At 46.7% G+C, this 13731-nt stretch overlaps 1 protein-coding gene across 1 annotated transcript in view; it reads left to right on the top strand.

Moving 5' to 3' along the window:
* The first annotated feature begins 4973 nt into the window (after positions 1 to 4973).
* PRKCH (protein kinase C eta) overlaps positions 4974 to 13731 on the top strand; it is a 119557-nt gene continuing 110799 nt past the window's right edge. The window contains exon 1 of the mRNA XM_054200116.1: positions 4974 to 5400. Coding sequence (XP_054056091.1) covers positions 5041 to 5400 — 360 coding nt within the window. The 5' untranslated portion in view covers positions 4974 to 5040. The remainder of the gene's footprint in view (positions 5401 to 13731) is intronic.

Here is a 13731-nt window from a genome sequence, read left to right as displayed (position 1 = left end):
CTGCTTCACTAGCCTCTACAGCTCTTTTAATTTTTGAATTTTTGAAGTGTATTTAACTGCAGTTCCATTTACAAGAAATGTCAGTAGCATTTTTGCAATAGTAGTTGTGAAAGCCAAAGTTTTTCCATCGCTTTACAGACTCACTTCTGAATGTAACCAGTGTTTGGTAGAAAATTAAAGTGGAGCAATTTAAGCATTTGCCCTTAACTTGCCAAATGGGGACGATACTAAATTATTGCAGAATTATAGGTTCCTGGTGAAGGGAATAATGCACACTTTGGTAGGAAAAAGAAGTGGAGGTTTTTATGTGCAGTATGAATGGACTCTAATTTGTGTTTAGCTGTAGTGTGAGATGAGGCCAGGCTTAAATCATAAACTTACAACAGGGCTTAGCCAAGCTCTTTGTCTTTCCTTGTGGAGCCGAACTGCAAGTTTTCCAGACAGACTCCCAAAACCATAAAAGGGAACTTGCATAAACTTATCCTTAAGGTTACTGTGACCTGAAAGAAGAAGGCGAGAGTAAACTCAGAGAGTTGTTCCCATCTTTGGCCATTCACCCACCTGCAGGGAATGGTGCCTAGGCCACTCTAAAGAGGTGTCACTCCTGAGTTTTCCTACTTAGATATGGAAATTACAACCCAGAGGAACATAATAGGCACACTGGGTCCCTCCTAGATTCATCGTACCTCAGCCATAGTGTTCCAAAGAGTGGCCAGTAACTGAGACTTCAGAGTAAGACATAAGATGCTTAAGCAGAAAGGGTAAGAAATAAGAGAAACGCAGAGTGGTCCTTCCTCTGTTGAATCCTCTCAGCTGACAATTTGTGGTTTAAGAAGTTTCTGGGCCAGGGTTTATCTCATGGTCAGTAGCGACTAGTAAGTCCATCCTCCATAACTATATAGCCCTTTATGAGGCTATTTGTATTTCTGGCATCCATTTTTGGCAATGAATTCTATATTGTATCTATGCATTCTGTGAAAAGGTGTCTGCTTCTGCATGTTTTAAACCTGCTACCTCATAATTTCAGTGAGCGCCCCTTAGGTCTTGTCTGGAAAAGAATGATAATTCTTTTCCCATTCATCCAGCTCATATGGTTTATGATTGTACAGATCTCCCTCACATTTTCCCCTTCAGTCAGTCTTTCCCAGACCCAGAAATCTTAAGCTAGGCAGTCTCTCTCTCTCTCCCTTTGCAACCCTCTTTCATGCCTTTGATCACCTTCGTCATTTTTTTCTGTGCCTTTTCTAGTTCCACTCTGCATTTTTTGAGATGGAGGGAGAAGTAGACTTGCACACAATATAAATGGTATGGGTGTATCATGTATACAGTGGCTGAGTGATGATTTTGACTTTGTTCTCAGTTCTGTTTCTAATAATTACTACTAGTCTATTAGTCTGTTTGATAGTTGGTGAGCACTAAGCTGTTTTTTCCAGGAGGTTCTCCACCACTACATTAAAATCTTCTCCTAGAGTGGTAGAAGGTTAGTAAGATTGCCTATTACCTGTTTGTTTACCCTGTAATTTACCTATTATTCTGATTGGATTGCCTAGTGTGCTTTATTTTGTATTTATTGCCACCACGTGCCATCTGCTATGGTGCTGCTCAGGCACAACGTCAAGAGATCTGTTCATTCTTCTCAGTTGGTTTCTTGAACAACTGTGTGTCATCCGCTGATGGCTCAGGAAACCATGCAGCTTGGCAGGAAGCTCTAGGAAGAGCTCAGCCTCCCTGAACACTTGAGGGCACAAAATGAATCAACTTGCCAAGTCTGGAGCCTGGTCTCGGAGCTCCTGCTGGGGAAGAGCAGCCATGCTCCTGCAGACCTGCCTGGCACCGAGAGCTGTGCAAGGAGGTTCAATGCAGCCATCACCAGATGGTGCTGCTGCATTCAGCCTTGCAAGGTCATTGTGTGCAGGGATGTTTTGATTCTTGGAAGGAACTACTGAACTGGGGATGTTTTTCTGCTGCTTGGATGTCTGGAGAGTAGGGAGGGTATGTTCTGACTTTATGTCACTGGTCACTTCTCTTTGAGAACTGGACATTTGGGCTTTGGCTGGGAGTTCAGAATAGGGATGTGTTTGAGATCATCTGTTCCAGACTGGTTCAAGTGGATAAACAAAATTAATTAGATTCACATCATCGGAGCCCACAGGATTGATTTTTTTCTTCCAATGGAAAACTGGCTAGCAACAGGTAATGCTGCTCATAGGGAATATTTATCACTATAGCTCACCTGTATTTTCTATAAGTTTTGTAATACTTGCTGTTTTTTTTAAAGGCCTAAATGCAGGAATCATATTATCACATGAGAATCCAAAGAACCACTGTACAGAAAAAGTTCATTTAAGTTCCCTTTCCTATTGCTATTATCTATGAAACTCCAGTGCACAAAGTACTTCACCTTGTGTGATTAAGGAGAGGAAATGGCACCGTCTGAACCTTTAGCACATTCTGGTCTTCCTGTTTGTGCCAGTAAATATGTGAGCCTGTCATTACTGCTAACAAGTTGCTTGGGAAGGCTTTTATCTCTGCCTGTTCAGAAAACTGAGGAAAAGAAAAATTTTGACAGTATTATAGCAGTTTGCGATTGTAATTCATGTTTATCTATTAACTATAGTCTACTATCTCCAAGAGTTCTTGTGAATGCAAGTTGATATTCAGCCTTCTCAAAAGGGTTTATCTGCACTGTTGGGGGAGCCTACAGAGGTTTTAATTTCCATAAGGCAAATAGATCCAGACCAAAAGACTTACAGGCAAACTGGGCGTGCTGCACTAAACCAAAATTCGTTCTTTTTAAATCAACATTCTTCATTGCTATTGCACTGAACTCTTTGAAAGCCTCTAAGCAAAGTAAAATCTACGTTTGATGATTTGGAGTTTAGAGAGTGAGTGCTCCAGCCTGTATAAAGCCTTCAGCCTCATCTTGTGGACATTCATGCTGGGTGCTTTAAAGTTCAGGCTGTCTTTAGGAGTCGTCTGTAGTGATTACAGAGAGTCCCGGTGAAATCTTCTAAGAACTGTGCATTGCCCATGATGGTCAGAATGGGTTCTGCCCTGGCATGTGGACTCCAAGGGACGGCTCATGATTAGGAAGGATAGAAGTGATGAAAGTGCAAAATGACAAATAACGATGCTCTTGAAAAGGTAAATGAAGGGCTCTTTTTATTTTACGGTGTCATGAGAGAACAGTGTTGAATCAAGAAATTAAAGTGATAGCAGATATACAGCTGATTGATAAAAGAAATGTTTATTTCTGACCCGCTCGCTGCTGAGGCATGGAGGAATCCAAGAAGGTATGAAGATTAAAACCAGGATATCTGTAGGGAAAAGAAAACTACCCAGAATGATCATAGCTAATGCTAAAATGCATTTCAGAAGGAACACTGGCAATTTCTAAGATTAAGTCTGTGTTCCTCCCCAGGATGACCTGTCCTATCCAAGCTCAAAAATTCTTAAACACTTTTTATCTTCAGCTAATAGTGATAAATTGAGGAACTTTAAAGCCTTGCAAGGAGACTTGTCAAAAGTCTGATTTAAGGGTCTACGAGTTTTTCTGGCAGAACTGTTGCTTCCACGTGAGGAATCACATTACTGAACCTGTTCCACCTGCTCTCTCCAGAGGAGGCAATAGGAGCCTTGCTCTGTCTGAGGCTGGAAGGAGCCTTGGCTTGGTGCTCCTGCAAAATGTGGTGCATCTGGACGGAGAAAAGGGAGTGGGAAGGAGGGCAAGGAGGAAGAGGGGTGGGAAACCAGAGGCAGTCTGCTAGGGAATGGATAGAATGTGAAAGATGAAGGGCTGAGGGGAGAGGAAGAGGTTGGAAAAGTAAAAGAAAAGAACAAAATAAACACACACACACAAGAGGCTGCATGCTGTCAGCCAGCCTTGGCACTGTGCGGCAGTGGTGGGGGACCTTCAACTGACCACATCTTCTGCTGCGGGGCTTGCAACCTAATGCAGACAACGTTGGCCAAAGAATATAACCAGGAAAGCAGGATTTCACTGTTGCCTGACCCAGCCCACACCATTTCACTGTGAACTTTGGAAAGTAATTAGAAGTATTTAAATTCTGACTTTATTAAGCGCCATGAAAAACCAAAAGAAATCCACCCAAAACAAACCCTGCACACTGAGTGCCAAGAACGTTAATCGTATGCAATTAATCCCAAGCGGCAGAGTTGTAACAATAAACTTTTCGATAGCAAAATCAACACATCTTTATATTCTCTGTACACGTTCTCCCAGTCCAACGCGCAGCTCCAGCGCTGCGACGCTGTGCAACGCCTGCTGTGAAAGACAAGGTACAAAGTAGCCGAGATAACGCTGCACTGCTTCGCTCCTCTCCCCGGGCGGCTGTGACACCGACACCGATGTGAAGCGGGGCGGGAAGGGGCTGCTACATCCAAACAACCCCAAACAACCGGGGGGTGTTTGGGAGACCCGCGGGGGGCCGCGCCCCTGCATTTGCGGGGAGAGGCGCTCGCTCCCCCCGCGCAGGCAGCCCGGCGCTGCCGTTGCTGTCCCCGCCGCGCTTCTCGCGGCCCGGCCGGCGGCTCCCCCTCGCTCTGGGGCTCCCGGCTGCTGCCGGCCGCACCTGTGCTAACGGCGCGGGGCGCCGCCTGGCACCGCCGCGATCGGGCCGGGCCGGGCCGGGCCGGGCCGGGCCGGACCGAGACGTCCCGCCCGCTCCCCACCCCAGGCCCGCCCTCGCGCCGCTGGTTCGCGGCTCCTCCCCGCCCGGCGCCGTCCCACGCCCCAGGTGTTCCCCGCCGCGCCGGGCTGAGCCGAGCCGCGCCGCTCCCCCTCAGCAGCAGAGGCCCGGGCTGGGCGGCGGAGCGGCTGCCCGCTGCCGCGGGAGGTGGGCGGTGCGCGGCAGGGGGGGGGGGGGAGCGGCGGTTCCGGGGCCCCGGCATGGCCCGGGGGCGGGCGCGCCGCCGCCGCCCGGCCCCTTGAGGAGGCGCGGCGGGGCTGGCTGCCGGCCCGGCTCCGCGGGAGAGGGGTCCGACTCTCCTCCGGGCTGCCGGGCGCCCCGGAGGGAGGCCATGTCCGGAGCCATGAAGTTCAACGGGTACCTGAAGGTGCGGATTGGGGAGGCGGTGGGCCTGCAGCCCACCCGCTGGTCCCTCCGGCACTCGCTCTTCCGCAAGGGCTACCAGCTCTTGGACCCTTATGTCACCGTCAGCGTGGACCAGGTGCGGGTTGGGCAGACCAGCACCAAGCAGAAGACCAACAAACCCACCTACAACGAGGAGTTCTCCGCCACGGTTACCGACGGCCATCAGATCGAGCTGTCCGTCTTCCACGACACTCCCATCGGCTACGATGACTTTGTGGCCAACTGCACCTTGCACTTCCAGGACCTCTTGCGCTCCACAGGCCCCAACGACAGCTTCGAGGGCTGGGTGAGTAGAGAGCTCAAGGAAGAAGCTGAAGCTGGGCTCCTCTCTGAATGAATGAAGGCGCTCGAGGGGTACTTGTAGAGCTGGGGCTTGTCCTTGCATGCCTGTGCTGCAGATGCACGCAGCCTGGTGTGTGTGCCTGCCTTTTACGCAGGTATACATCCATGCATCTGTGCCCCTGTGCTTTAGATTTGCTTAGACTGCTATTTCAGCTGATGCGTTTTGGGACCCTAAGAATAAAAAGCCTCAGCTGTTGTAGCTTGAGGGTCAAGACCCTGTAGCTAAAGGCTGTGAACCTCTCCTCTTTGTAGACTAGCAGGGAGAGGACTTGTAATACATAACCAGCAAAGTACACCTGCAGACTCACACTGTCATGCATCTTCCTTCTTTTTCTTAGTGCACAGAGACATACTTGCGTACCTGGGGTTGGATGTATTTCTGCTCAGATCTACACATGCTTGCACAATTGTTTGATGTGTGCATGTGAATTTCTTTGACTTCTTAACAGAATGGCAGGACTAGTCTTGTGTCCATTATGTACACCACTGTGCTGGTTGAACACAATTTCACTTACAGCTAATTCTGGGTTATTTCCAAGTAGATGTCACTTTTATCCGGCCTAGAGAACCTCATTTATGTCTTATTCCTAAGGGTAAGTGAAAGGAATAGTGCAGGCTCTGAAGTTGTGCCTTTGCTTCCAGTACTGTAAAGGAGGAGGGAGTGACTGTATTGATCCAGACAGTAGTTTGCTTCTAAGTGTTAGGTTAAAAAAGATAGGAAAAAAAAAAAAAGGGTATTTCTTCTGAGTAAAGAAGGTGCAGAAGAGCTGAGAATTTCCGAGGTTTAAGATAGGTATTAACTTTTTGAGTGCAGGAAGTTCAGCACATGTGGTCAGGTAACCACCACAATAAAATCAGACGTGGAGGAAAGAGCTGACACCGTAGAGAACAGATAGGCATCTCGATTGTATCGCTGGGGAGAATGCTGGTGCGTTCTGTTCTCAGCCAGTGTCTATGGCTGAGGTGTGATGCTACACCTCTGGGGTGATTACAGGGACATACCCATTGCAGGATTGATTAATAGGTGTATTGGTACTATTATTTTTTTTTCTTCTTATGGTCTACTTAAGTATCCTATGGATAGGCTCAAAGCTCATGCAGTAGAGATGGTCTCTCTCAGACAGTCACTGTTTGTGTTGGGCAGAGGAATCCAAGCTAGCCTCAAACACGTTAGCTCAGGTATTGCTCCTGACAGCATGGCCAGAGCAGAGTTCACGGGGCTTTGCTGCACGGTGCGTACCCAGCTTCCCAGGCTAGTCGTGCTGCTGGAGAGAAACTGCACTGGGGATTTGTGGTAAAGCAGTTTTAAATACAGAACGGACCTCTGTGGGCCAGGGAAAAGGAGGGAGCTCAGGATAGAGAGCTGTGGTTTTGAGGGTTTTCTTCATGTTTGGTTTGCTGGGGGTGTTTCCTCTTTGCTGTTGGAAGAGGCCCTATCCTCTTGGGAGCCTGGCATCCCACTCGCACTGGGTCTGGCTACACATGGGATTGGACTGCTCTGTTGCAAAGGTGGTGGCCTTATTTACGTTACTGAAATATCTGTAATAATATTGCCTCCGTTGTGGATGCATGCATGTCCAGGCGCCCACTGTTTCTTTCGCTTCATCCATCCTGCAGTGCTGATTTTTAGGACAGATGCAATCTGTGGCCTGAAATGCTTGTTTGGTCTTTGGTGAGGGAAAAGTTTCTTAACCCTGCTGGATAGGCACGTGTTTTGTGAACGCCTGTACCTGTGAGTTGATGGGTGCAATGGAGTGGGAAATCAGCGAGTTTTTTAAGTAGACTGATGTAAACTGATGTTATTTCTGTGCATGTAGACAGAGGCTAAGAGCGGTTGCTCTTCTTTTCAGTTAATGTCTAAAAATTACAACTGGGGTGAGTTTAGTGGGGAGTGAGCAAGCGGTCATCTTCTGTTCCCTTTCTCCTCTCCCCTCCCTTTTGACTTGCTTTGTTAGCATCTCCCATAGCGTGCAGCCAGGATCACATTATGACAGGGAACAGCATCTTGCCCTGATAATTTAATATGTCTTGATAAATCCAGCAAGGCTGTCACGGGGTTTTTTGTAATCATAAGGGGTTTTTTGTAATCATACTAACCCAAGGTCCATGAACTGCTGGCACGATACAAGACACCACAAGGGATTTGTAGATGATCTGCAACACCTCCACCCTGAAATACTTCATAATGCCCTTTTTCCATCCCCAAATCAAAAGTATGTATAGGCAAGTGAATAGAATGAAGGGAAAATTGGTGAATCCTCAACGTTTAACGTAATGTGGCTTATAATTATTTGACTGTGTAGGTTTTTCATTTTGATTTGAAATAGAATTTCTTGTGCTCACTTTTCAGAGGCAAGGACAGCAATCTATTGGTAAACTCCAAATGTTCCTTGGATTGACAACAGCAAAATAGGACAGGGCAGCTGGCTGCCTTTGCTCCCTGAGAGGTCTCCTCTGGAGAGCTGAGCTGCCGGGAATTACCTGGGACAGTCCCTCAGCTCATGTGCTGGCCTGAAGGTTTTCGTGTGAGCTCTCAGGCTTGTGATACTCTGTTTATAAATGTCGATTTTCTCTTGCTGGGGAAAAAAAAAAAAGTGATTAGTTGTAACATTGGTCACTGCCTCTTGTGAGAATTGTAGGAAGTGTCGGCAAGGGATGAGTAGGAGCAGTTGGCGTGTAAGCCTTGGTGCTTCCCAGGTGACTTGCAGGTACATCACTGCAATTATGACCCCAAACACTTATGCAGATGAGTAAGTGTATGGACATGAACTGTCTCATCAGTAATGCTTATACACCTGAGTCATCCCACTGGGTACTGGAACAGAATTCTCTGTTCCTGTTTTGCATTTAAATCCACGTTCCAGAGACTCTTCAAAACTGACCCTTTTTCTTCTAACCATTTTGATTGTTTTCTGAAGTCTTTTTAGTAAACACATTAGTATGGTCTGGATGTTTTTTAATTTGAGTATTAGTTGTTAAATAGATTTGACTAATTTTACACAGATTAAATCTGTAAAAGCTTATTAACTTCAACATCCTTCTCTCTGTTTCCCATTTCTTATATTTACTTGTCAAGTTGCAGAGCAATAATTTTTGTTAATACTGTCAATTAAATGCCATCTCGCCTTCAGCGTGCTTTAATGTAGTTAAAACCGGGAGCGATCTCTCCGGTATGATGTTCTTTCTGGTAGGCATTTTCCTGTGTGGGTGTGAAATTGTGCAAACCTGAATGGTAGCATTTTACACAGGTGCGCATGACCCTGCCAGGTGCAACCCAGTAAAGAATTAAGCTGGCTGCTCTCCGAAAGCTGTTATGTCTTACATCAGGGTTGAAACTTGTCTTTTAAAGCATTTAATTTTGCACTAGCAAGTGCTAAGACCTTTTTGCTTGGCATATACAGCTTTAAAAGGTAGTATCTCTCCTCTTTAACTGTCTCTGAGTGCAGTATAGGAAGCAGTCACGTGTCAGTGAAGCAACATAAATAGAGTACTGAGTTGTAACTGAAAGGCGAGATGTTTACAATACATAGGATTATTCCTATGAGTTTTATGTAGTACCTGAAGTAATTTTTAAGCTTGGATAAACACTATTTACAGGTACTGAATTGCATTGTTACTAGGGAATGATTTAATTACGATTGTAAAAGTTGTTAGTCCCTGGCTAGGGATGTCAAAATTTCTAGAACTTTAACAAAGAGTTAAAATTAAACCTTGATCTTGAAGTAGCAAGTTATCAAAGTATACTGGAGGAAACTAGATAACAGATGGACCATAAGATTAATGAGCCAATCGCAACTTCCTGATGAGTTTGTTACCATTTGCTCATGTGTGCAGGAAGAGATTAAGACAAGTAATACTCGTGCACTCCTTAACTTGAGCTCTTTTGCTTGTTTCTTATGATTTTTTTTTTCTTAAGGCAATAAGAATTGTGTTTTACCCACGTTTATATGCAATTGTATTTACTGAACATTAAGCTGAAGAGTTAAAGGGGAATGCAACGTCTTCCCCAGAGCATCGTGACCTTGGCAGGGAGCCAGGGTGCTGCAGGTCAAGTCAAATACGATCTGGTTGCTTCTTGCTTTGACTCCACTTCACTGCAGAGTGTTCTCCAGGTGGGCAAAACGTACATCAGGAAGCCAAAAATACTTCACAGCTGTTGCCGGAGGATTTCGTGATGCGGTATTTTGTGTCTGCATCAGCCTGTGCCCACCTGTAGAGATGGACTGCAGCTTGTAGAGCGGGACTAAATGGTATCTCCTTCCGTAGGTCAGTGTGAAGCTGAGATTAAGAGCAATAGCAGTCTGTCCATATGACTTCTGTTTCCATGCACATGACAAGCATGTACATAGTGCAGATCTCCGGTCTGTATGAAGTCATGCTGCACACTAATTGCAGGCTAGGCTTGAGTAAGCTCCTTTGCTATTTCTTGGTAAGTTTTAAATTGTTTCTGTAATTATTATTACTGATATGCAGTTATGATGTTGAATGGGAATAGTGGAGGGAAACACTCACTGCAGAAGGGAAAATGGTTTGTGAAGCCACCAGAACTTTGGCTTCTGTTTCTTTCCTTTAGCATACAATTGTCCTTTTGGCCCTACAAACAAACCCTTCAAAATGCCAGCAGAGTCCCATGCACCAAGGCTACCTGAGAGTGCCCTGCAGCCTAGAACAAAGGCTGTAATAAATAAAGGAAAAAAACATTGCTATTGGTCAAGTATTAGATAATCCTGGGATGTGTGATGCTAATAACAGTTTTACTGATCAAGGCAGATGAGAACGACTAGAGCTGACTGTGTCACTAAGAGCTGCATGCTTACTGCCCTGTTTCAGCATCAGAAGGTGAGCTGGTTAGGAGTCCTATTTCTCGCTCGTCCACGAGCTCCTCCCCAGTAGATTGCCTGTCTGGCAACTGTGATTATCCTTGGAGAACATAGGCATTTTGCTTAAGAGTGTGTTAGTCCGGAAAGATTTGATCAAAGCTTGAGAAGAGCCAGTTTCCAGTGGTCACAGCCACTGAGATGCCAGTAGGGGTCTGTGGGATTGGAGTTCATGCCCTGGCTTCGAACTGGGTACAGCAGGAGATGAGTTTGGCTGTCCTTCATGCCACTGGGTGACTGGTCCTGCTGTGGAGTTGGGAAGGGCTCTGGGAATGCTGGAGAGGTGTGCGGGAGAGGAGCACATTTACCCACCCAGCGCAGTTTGGCTGGGATAGGCTGTGCAAGCATCACCATGTCGCTTTCCCTGCCTGGGAGCAGCCGCAGAGCCGAAAGTTCAACCCAAACCTTACTGAAAGGTAGCCGACCCCTCTGGCTCCACAGCATGGTGGGCATGTAGGTTTCCAGCTGGAGCCTGGTCTGCTCCCTACACAGTTGGCTTGTCAGCCCGCTTCGGCTCTCCAGCTTGGTGGCAGCTTCTCGGTGTGGGGTGGAGTGGGCGGCTGGGAGAGGCCCCAGCTCATAGTCACACGAGGTTTTCTGGAGTTGTTTGTCGAAGCCCATGCTAATGTGGTTGCTGGGGTGCAGAGCTGACTTTGCTGGGGTTAGCTTTCTATGCTCAGCTGGTGGTGTTGCCACTGAATTACTTGTGAACTCTGGTTAGAGGGAGTGGGGCAGGCTGAAGGCTGATGGCCATGTCTCCTTCAGCAGCGTTAGCCATGGCAGAAGCAGCTCTGAGGGTGTTTGCGGACCTGGGCCCTCAGCCCTGGGGTTGCTCTTTTTGGAGAGGCTATGTGCGGAGGAGGAGGAGGAGGAAGGGGCCAGCGGGGTGACTGCAGCACAAGTGAGCCCAGCACCCCAGGAAGCTCTGTCCCCAGCCCCACTCTCTGTGCACCGTGGGCCTCACCTCACTCTGTTCATGTTTTACAGTCAGCTTTTACCGCAGGTCTTTCTGTAAAAATGCATTTCATCCAGGCTGTCTGAGGCTTTCTGTTTGGAGTATTTTCTGAGTAGTGATTTGGTTTCTAGCCATTTTGAGCTTATAGGCAATAAAACCCACAGAAAAGATTGTCAAGGGGGCCGTTTAAGCTATTGAAATGCCATTAGAAAGTCTACTGATTTACAGTGTAATTCAATATGAAAGCATATCCCTTAATGAAGTGAATAAGACTCCCACCCTTTCTTTGGAAACTATTAAAGCTTGTTTGATGTTTTAGGCTTGATTGTAGCTATTGTGCTTTGCTAATACAATCAAGAAATGGGGACCTTTTGCGTAACCATGGAGAAAAAGACGAACAGAAGAGTTACCAAGTGAAACGAGCTGCTGACAGCTTTTGTAAAGGATTCTGGATCAGGCATCGCGCCTTCCTGCCTCCCAAATCTCAGCCTATTTAGGCACGCTGTTAATATATGTCAAACCATGCTGCAGACTTAATTTCTTCTGGAGACAGTGAGCAATCTTTGTTCTAATTGCTTATTCCACTCCTGCGTTATTTGTGGGGCCGTGCAGTGAACCAGGCCGGAGTCATGTCCTGGTGGAGCTCACCAGGCAGTTGTTGACCTCGGTTGTGCTGGTACAAGAAGCCCTGGCTGGCTGCGAGGGAAAGACTTGCTTTATAATTATATCAAAGATAGCAAATGTATGTCTAAAACAAAGTGCATCCTGAAGCGTCCAATTAATGTTGCTAAGCCACTTAGGGTAAGCCAGACAAACAACTTAAATTTCTGCAATGCCAATGAGATTATTTTTTTTTTTTTTAATTCTTTGATATCATGTTATGTTCTTGTCGCTCAGGGAAGTAAACTGCTGAGGAAACCATCGTGCTTTATTTTAAAAGCCAGAACCATGAACAGATGTAAGCCAGGTTTTGTTGCGTTAGCGTGATGCTGTGTGAGAGCAACCATTGCTGTTCCTCGGCATTTCTGGTGCTCTGATATTCAGCGCTAAAGTCTCAGTGTCTATGCTGGGCCCAAGGTGATGGAAAAAATTGCTTTTTCACTGCCTGTGCAAGGCCTTGTATGCCCTTGTGCCCTTGTTACACTAGACCAGAGGCATCTAATCAATGACAAGATCTATCCCATGGGCCTGCCAGAGCAGTTTTACCGGCTGATGTCCCGCTCCCTGCTTTGCTCTTTCCTGGGGCTCCTCAGATGTGGGGCAGGGGACAGCTTGCAGGCAGAAGAGCCGCCAGCTTGTTTTTGGCCACTGTCTTCCTGGTGGGACCCACTGCATCTCCAGAAAGCCTCGTGCTCTCTAGCCCACCAGTGATCCGTGTCCTGATGGAGGGATGCAGCCCTCAAGACAGAGAGGTGCATCTGCTGCAGACAGGGGATGCCTGTGTCTTGTCTGTGTGACAGAGGGATGTCATGTCCAGGGTTACCTCTGAGTGCCACCCTGCAAACCAATGAAGCCCGGCCGGGGAAGGGTGGCAGCCCTGTGCTGCACAGACACAGGGTGTTTAGGACTTCAGGTCTGGGATAAGGTTTCAGCTTGTCTGCTGGCCCTCCTTGTTGCTGGATGGGAATTCCTGTGCTCCATTATAGAGTGTAGACCTGTCCTTCAGGTTGGCGCAGCCGGCGCTGGAGTAAGAGCGTGCTGCTGTGACTGTAGTTACCCATGAGCTTTGTCAATACAAAAAAATGTTGGCAGGGGAGGAGGGAGGGGAGTGTGAACCTGTAGATGACATTACGTAAAGAATTTTTCTTGGTGATTGCCTGCCAAGTTTCGTAAGTATTGAGTTTCATGAGTGAGTTGATTGTGTTTGTATCAGTGATACAGTGGCAGCTCTCCAGACTCCTTCCAGGAGAGGTCTCCTTGCTGTTGAACAGACAGCAGATGAAGTAGTGGTACAGAAACAAAAGTTGGGCGGCTTTGGCAGCTGACTTCAGCTTGTGAGATGAGAGGTACATTATTTACTGTATTTTTTTAACCAACATGACAATGCTGTGTAGGCCTTTGACTTTTTTTTTTTTCTTTTTATTGCAATACAGATATTTCTGTCAAAAGGAGGAGAGAAGGAGAATATATCCATGCAAGACGTTTCTGAATGTGTGATTTGGTGTAGGAGTGTTACATGTCTGCTGTGCATTTAAAAAAAAAAAAACAAACTGATAAAATCATTTGCAGTGTGAAATCACTTGACAGATCAGCAGAGCTCTGTAACCTCTCAGATGGAGACCAGTGAGGGAGAGGATGTGAGAAACAGGCGGTGTATCTGTGCTGTCCCAGGACATTGCACCTAGCAGTAAGAATTATACTGGCGATGTGCATCCAGGGACTGAGGAGAGGTTTGAGACGGTAGTTCCGTATCTGAACACTGAGGTGTTTTTCCTGCCTTTGT

This window comes from Rissa tridactyla, chromosome 4, assembly GCF_028500815.1.
Source record: "Rissa tridactyla isolate bRisTri1 chromosome 4, bRisTri1.patW.cur.20221130, whole genome shotgun sequence".
In the NCBI taxonomy this organism is placed as follows: Eukaryota; Metazoa; Chordata; class Aves; order Charadriiformes; family Laridae; genus Rissa; species Rissa tridactyla.
This window is presented reverse-complemented; position numbering and strand designations above follow the sequence as displayed.